This window comes from Cyprinus carpio, chromosome B25 (genome assembly GCF_018340385.1).
Source record: "Cyprinus carpio isolate SPL01 chromosome B25, ASM1834038v1, whole genome shotgun sequence".
NCBI classification, from domain to species: Eukaryota; Metazoa; Chordata; class Actinopteri; order Cypriniformes; family Cyprinidae; genus Cyprinus; species Cyprinus carpio.
The window spans coordinates 7,275,377-7,283,413 of NC_056621.1; the positions used below are offsets into that span (position 1 = coordinate 7,275,377).

Consider the following 8,037-nt stretch of genomic DNA (forward strand, 5'->3'; position numbering starts at 1 on the left):
AAATAAGAATTAAAATGTAAATTTTTAGTTTATCTGGCTCTGGTTCTTTTTAACGAGTCTGTCAAAAGGAGTGAATTATTAAACTACATACTTGTTTTTACCCTTCAGGCTCTGAATATGTGAAACAAGAAGAAAAGTGCTGTGGAACATGTGTACCAAAGAACTGTACTTACACAGCAGACAACACCACATATATGATGCGGGTACATTTGTAAACATTTGTGAACATTTCTTAATTCTTTTAGTTCACCAGACAGTGAATCTGCTCTGTTCTTCCATCATAATTGAGTTTGTTTGTCTTTTGTCAGGTTGGAGAAGTCCGCATGCACAAATGTGAAAATGTTACCTGTCTTGAAATTGATGGCTCGCTTGTGACTGAGAAGAGCTCTGAGAAGTGCACTTATACCAGTTCAAGTGACTGTAAACCTGTAAGAAGAATCTCTAGCTGAAACTCCACATGACACACTTGTTTTCTATGTGTTTTGTATTGCTGTCATTTTCAGATGCAATACAGTTTTTCCTCATTTCCTCATTTTCTACAGTGGTGATGTAGCCTTGTTCATTTCCTATTCATGGACAAATAATTCAGATCTGGGGCTGGATTCACAAAAAGTCTTCTTAAGAAAAAGAAAAGAAAACCTTAAAGAAGTTATTTGTAATGATTTTTAACATACTATATAAGAATTGTAATTCTTCTTAAGGTTTGTCTCAAGAACAATCTTAAGAAAAAAGTATTTTTGGGAATACAAAATATTCCTAATTTTATTGTTAAATTAGAAAATAAGAAGAAAATACAAGTTAAGAAGATTTTAATGTTCGGTGAATCTAGCTCTGGTTTTTTTTAATGAGTCTGTCAAAAGGAGTGAATTATTCAACTACAAACTTCTTTTTACCCTTCAAGTGCTTTGAATATGTGAAAGAAGAAGGAGAGTGCTGTGGAACATGCAGACAATCTTGCTGTATTTACAATGCACCAGACAACACCAAACATACTCTCCAGGTACATGGTCAAATTTTCAATGTTTTCTTTATTCTTTCAGTTAATCAGATAAAGTATCTTTGCTGTCTTTCAAACCTCATATAGCCTCTCTGCCTTTCTGTTTAGGTTCAAGAGGCATACAAGTTTAAATGTACGACCGGTACCTGCAATAAAGTTAATGGCTCGCTTCAGATTGTGGAGAGCATTAAAACCTGCCCTGACTTTAATCCAAATGACTGTGTGCCTGTAAGTTTGTCTATTACGGTTGTTTTCTGCTACTGCTTAAGTTTGGATGTATGGCTGTGATGTATTACAGGTTTTCTTATTTTCTCCAGAGAAAATAAGAAGGTCAGTGTTCTCAAAAAAATTAACACAGACAAACAACACATTCGTAATTAAGGGGCGATTCTGCCATCATTTACTCACTCTAATGTTATTCCAAACAGTGCAATCAATGTGACATGGGGTCAGGGGCTGTCAGATTTATATTTACACACACACGCACACGCACACACACACACATATATAAAAACTTACAACTTTAAAGGGCTTTATTCCAAGATTTCTGTTTCATACTGGAAAGAAAGTAATACAGGGTGAGTAACTTGTGACACAATGGTGTGAATATTCTTTTAATATGGCTGTGTTAATTGTTTGAAGTTAGGTTTCCAAAATTTTGAGTATTTTTTTCAAGAAAATAAAATATGTACTTTTTAGTATAAAATATATAATTTTTTGGAAAACTGGATGTTTTAAGAGATTTGACCATACTTTTAGAAATATGTAAATAATGTTTTCTGTTCTATTATTACTGTCTTTACAGGGAACAATAAAAGATGACACAGATGGATGTTGCAAGATCTGTAAGATATTCTTTACACTAAAACAAATAATTTGTGTGAGGATGTTCAATGTTAAAATGCTTTGTCCCCAGATCATTTAACAGATGTTAAACAAATTAAAAATAACATGTTAGGCACTATGTAAAATGTTGTTCATTAGAGTCACTGGCTTACATACCTCTATTGTCTCTCAGGTGAAACCTACAAGTGTATTCCTGAAAAGAACATCACCCGTCTGCATGTCAATGATTGTAATTCCTTCCAGGATGAAGAAGTTGCATCCTGCACTGGCCACTGTGAATGTGTAAATCGATGTGAGTAACTACTGACACAATTCATATAATATTTTGTAAGATTTCCTTTCTGAAGACTAAGCAATAAATATTAAATAATTATCAATACTATTAGATTTAAGATGTGAAAATTAGGGAAATGTGAATAAAAACATTTATAGTATGCCAAAATGAATAACACTGCAAATTAAGACTAATTTAAGCTGGTGCTATCAATTAGCTATCTTGGGACCAAATGTTGATTTGTAGTTATTGATGAAATTATATTTTCCATAAATTAATTATCTATATGTGTATAGATATATGAGATATCAATATGTCATTGCTAATTAAATTCATTTTATAAATTTTTCTGTAATGATTTTAATATCAATTCAACAGACTTAAGTTAAAAGCTATTGTAAAATCTCCAACATTCATTTGTGATAGCCAACCTTTTTGGGGACACTGTATATTAGGATAAAATAATATAAGCACATTCAGCTGTACTATAATGTTTGTTTGTTTGTTTTTGTTTTGTTTTTTGTTTTTTTTTTTCATGGAAACCTGCGCAGGTATTCGATGTACGTGAACGATTTGATTCACAGCTGTTCCTGCTGCCAGGAGAAGAATTTCACCCTTCGACCGGATAAAAATAGATCCTAATTAACTGCTGAATAATCTGACATATTACAATTTTAAAATATATATCCAATAACGGAAATGATTTAAGGTGATTGTTATAGTACATTAATGGCTAAGGTTATTTTGGCAAATATTGCACCATTTATTTTTTTCTGTGTGGTTTGATCTTGGGGTATGGTTAACTCTAGTCTGTTACCTCTTAAAGGGGATCCTGGGCATCTTTTCTTTTATTTGTTACACTCTCTGGTAATGCATGAGATAATGTACTTTTCTTTCCAATGAATTGAATTAAAATCACAATAAAGCATAATAAAGAGCATCAATTACAGTCCCCTGGATTTTTTTCAGAGAAATGCACTGAAATAAAGCCGAGCACCAACACTTCAAAACCAACTGTCAAACAATGATGAAACGTATGTCCTAAAATTGTGTCCTTGCTCAATATCGAGAGAACACATTCAGTACCTACCAGGCCACAAAGGAGGTATTGTCATATCCTCTGCCGTACCTACATCTCACCATAGGAAGGCACTGCTGTCCACCTGATGAAAGTGACTTTAACATGCACCTGTCTAACAGCGTTTCTCAGTTGGATTTACACATTTCCCCGCCATACTCAATCTTAATTAAACTTATTACAGAGTACTTAATTCTGATTCAGATATTTGTGAATAATAACCGTTGTCCAGGTCTACGTCATGGACTGCAACTGTAGCAGCTTCAGTATTACTTATTGTGAAGAAAACTTGACCAGATTACCAGAACGTCTGGGAGAACAACAAACCAGTGTTGTGTAATATTCAATTCCTGTTCCATTGCTGGAGTTTACCTGAATTCATGATATTTCCCCTGTTGGTGTCTTTAACCTATAGTCTAGACTATTACAGTTAGTTTTACATTTGTTTTTTTTACTTATCATTCAATATCATTCAGATTTTTTACTCTTTCCCTGGAATTACTGTTGACCTGTCTTGAACTCATTCTGATCAACGAGGAAAAGTACTGCAGTATGCACTGTAGGCTACATACACAACATTCAAGTTAAATGAGGCAGTGTCAATAGAAACTTGAGACAGTACAACCAATGTTGGTTTATCTAATCAATGTTTTATATTTGTTCCCTCCCTTTGCCAACAATGTTTCCCGGTTTCAGAAGGGTATCTTCTGAAGAACAGCTGTTTCTTCCACTGTCAACACTTATGTTTGCAGTGTCACAAAAAGGTGGAGCTTTTGGATTGGATCTCACTTTGCTTGCACATTAAAAACCTGATGTTTGCCTTTGGAGGAACTTTTGCTCTACTAAAGATTGTTTGATGGCTTGGGCAGATCTCAACATCACAAAATTATTATATTTGCTGTCAACTGAATGATTTACAAAGGAGGGCCTGAATATACTTGTTGTCTGATGGCTTGCCAGGTTTCTGATTATTCACTGTGGAATGAAATGAAGGGCCCTGTCAATAAATGCTTTTTTATTATTAAATTTATTAAATCATTCTGTAAATAATTTCATATAATCATATCTGCATTCCTTCATTTATCATATTGAGGTATACAGATACATGAATCCATTTGAGCTTGCAAACTGAATTGTAAATGCATATTTATAATGACAGTGTGTTTATAAAATGTAATATGTTTTACTGTATAATCCCAATATATTTCCCTATGCCTTGATTAAAATATTATATTTGAATAAAATATACTGAAAGTAGAACTTAAAAAGTGTGTGTTGTATTGCATTATCAGATGTATTTTGCAGAGGTGGGAGTAAGTCACTCATGTGCAAGTCACAAGTAAGTCTCAAGACTTAACCTTCAAGTCTCAAGCAAGACCAAGTCTATTTTTGTGAGAATCAAGCAAGTCAAGTCAAGTCACTGCTTTTGTAAAGAAATTCAAGTCAAGTCGTAGCTTGGGACAAGCAAGTCACTGTCAAGTCATATGATGATTTAACTGAATTTATATATTAATATAACTTAAAACGACAGTAGTTATGGACTATGGGAGTTTTATTTGCAACAAAACAAAATTGCAATATGCATTTCTACTCAAAAAGTGTCCACATACAGCTGAGTTGTTAATACAATAAAAATCTAAAATGAATAAATAAATAAAAATTGTAAATGTAACTGAAATTAGTCCAACATAACAGCATGAAAAGTATTTAGGTACAGCTATTTCAAAATGCCTCAAACATAGAAGAAAACCATGAAAAAGTATTAAACAATTCACATAAATTGTTTCTATGCCACTAAATGCATTCTTCAAACGGGCATCACCTTTATGGGACATGAACACATCATTAAAGGGATACTCCACCCCAAAATGAAAATTTTGTCATTAATCACTTACCCCCATGTCGTTCCAAACCCATAAAAGCTTTGTTTGTAATCGGAACACAATTCAAGATATTTTGGATGAAAACCGGGAGGCTTGAGGCTGTCCCATAGACTGCCAAGTAATCAAGATCCGTAAAAGTATGAAAAGCGTCATCAGAATAGTCCATCTGCCATCAGTGGCTCAACCGCAACATCATGAAGTGACAAGAATACTTTTTGTACAAGAAGAAAACAAAAATAATGACTTTACTCAACAAGTCTCTCTTCACATAAACGTAGCGCCATTTTGGAGAATATGAGCTGATTGCAGGCAGCATACGCGTCATTACGGTTGAACCACTGATGGCAGATGGACTATTCTGATGATGCTTTTCATACTTTTCTGGACCTGGACAGTGTAAGTTACTTGGCAGTCTATGGGACAGTCACAAGCCTCCCTGTTTTCATCCAAAATATCTTAAATTCTGTTCAGAAGACGAACAAAGCTTTTACGGGTTTGGAACGACATGGGGGTAAGTGATTAATGACAAAATTTGAATAATTGAATTACACAAACCTTGCACCTGTTTATAATGTACATTATTAATCTGTGTGTGTGAGTGTGTGTGTGTGTGTGTGTGTGTGTGTGTGAGAGAGAGAGAGAGAGAGAGAGAGAGAGAGGCTGTGTGTGTGTGTGTGTCACCTCAATGGAGAAGTGCGCTGAAAAGCTCTTTGAGTGTGTGTGTGTGTGTGTGTGTGTGTGTGTGTGTGTGTGTGTGTGTGTGTGTGTGTGTGTGTATGTATGCATGGTTGGGTTCGAAACTGTATGTTTTTTTTTTCTTTTATGCATCCCCATAAATTATTAAACACTGAAGGCCAATTATTAGACAATGTACTGTACACATGCTACTGCCAAAAAGCTGACATTTCCTTATAAACAGTTAATAACCATTTACAATGCATTCCACTTGCAAAAAAATACATTTGATAGTGCTCACAAACTGTATTATAATGCAGCCAAATTCTCAATAAAACTGTTTTCACTGTTATATCTTTCTGTTTCTGTTGTAAGACAACTGGATAATCTTGAATCTTGAATATGAAATAGAGACCAAAAGTGGCCCATTAAGACTACCAGCTCTCCGTTAGATGTTAATCTGCACAAAAATCCTGATTCATAATCATGACGTCATCTAATGAAATCTAATACACATAAGATAAAAACAATGGCTGTGCTGTGATTTCAGCTATATTTGCTTGTAAAATAGAGTTAAAAGTGACAGAATATATTTTTTGTTTTAAATTGATTGATGGAGAGCAGACGCAGAGAGAGGTGTGCGCGTGCTGGGAAAACCAATCGCGCTCATGCGGCAGTAGGTTAGGTTGCAGTGCTTCAAAAACAAACAGATATTTATTGAAGAAAAGACAAGTTATTTCAAGTCATTTAACTCAAGTCCGAGTCAAGTCTCAAGTCATGAATATCAAGTCAAAGTCAAGTTCTGAAATTTGCAACTTAAGTCTGACTTGAGTCAAGTCATCTGACTCGAGTCCCCCACCTCTGGTATTTTGCAATATTTCATTCTTAAAGAAACTTAGTCGTGATTTTTCTTTTCTTAAGTTGCAACAACGATAGCAGTAAAGAGCCTGAAAACAAATAAAAACAGCAAAATATATTTTGTAATATAAAAAATTTTGTATTTAAAAAAAAAAAAATGTTTATGTATATTTAGGATACATAAATGAGCAGCTTGGACATTCTACTTAAAATTCTTAAATTATAAGCTTTCAATTTTAAATATTTCTTTTTTGGATGAACTAATTATTTTTCTAAAGTTGCAAGGGGTCAAACATGTCCATATACTCATAAACTGATTTTATTTTTTATTTATTTTTATTTATTTTTTATTTTATTTTTTTATCATGTTGTCTAAATCCTGTCTGTATGAATGTGGTTATTTTTACAGTAACTAAACAACAATCAGAAATGTCCCCTAAGACTCATTGTTTTGTTTTGTTTTGTTTTGTTTTGTTTTGTTTTGTTTTGTTTTGTTTTGTTTTGTTTTAATTTAATTTAATTTAATTTAATTTAATTTAATTTAATTTAATTTAATTTTATTTTTTATTTCATTTTAAATACTGTATAACTTTTGGATGACTAATTTTTCATTTCTGGATGAACTAATCATTTTTCGAAAGGTTGACAGGGTCAGCATTGCTTGAAAAAATAGCTGAAGAAATGGCCATAAATGGTTATGCATAACATCACATTTCTCACAAGTCTAAAATCTTTAACAAGAAAAGGATCAGGATATGAACACTGCCAGATGGTGAATGGTCAGTTTGTTTTAATTCACGAAAGCACAGATGGCATTCAGGAGCTTGAGACACACCTGTGTACCTGCAAGGATGCTGAGCGTCAAACTGTCTGCATCACAGACAGGATGTACAAACCTCACACGCAATCATATATGTGGTCACTCGACATGTACTGCCATTTTGCTGCATGCTTAATGGAAATTTTGATTAATTTGCCACATTTATGATCATATCCTTCTTGAGAAATTCATATGGATGTCTACAAAGTAACTCAGGACACTTAAGACTCTAGTTATTTACAAAAGATCATTAGTCTTCATCTCACTCTCCATATCAGCTTCTAAATGGTTTATTAATCATGTATTGTATATTTATTTTGCAGGTTTTAGCGGTGAATGTTATTTTTACTAATCCTCATCATACATGTACACAGAAGTTGTAAATTATTCACACCCTGCTGTAAATATAATGTTCATTACACAAATTTTATTAAAGGTCTCATAAAACATCGCCCTCACACACACACACTCACACATACACACACACACACATGCCATCACTGGACTTTTGTAATAGCAGGTTGACTTTTTTTTATGTCACATACACCACAGAAAGCTGGCAGACCCTCCCTGCAGGGTGGGGAATGAAAGGTGAATGAGAAATGA

At 33.6% G+C, this 8,037-nt stretch overlaps 1 protein-coding gene across 1 annotated transcript; it reads left to right on the plus strand.

The window, feature by feature from the left end:
* Positions 1-71: 71 nt before the first annotated feature.
* LOC109113373 (intestinal mucin-like protein) lies at positions 72-3,057 on the plus strand. The gene is made up of 7 exons (XM_019126169.2): positions 72-203; positions 309-428; positions 902-1,000; positions 1,106-1,225; positions 1,803-1,842; positions 2,016-2,135; positions 2,669-3,057. The coding sequence occupies exons 1-7, from the start codon at positions 195-197 to the stop codon at positions 2,683-2,685; spliced, it is 525 nt and encodes a 174-aa protein (XP_018981714.2). The 5' UTR covers positions 72-194; the 3' UTR covers positions 2,686-3,057.
* The last annotated feature ends 4,980 nt before the right edge of the window (positions 3,058-8,037 follow it).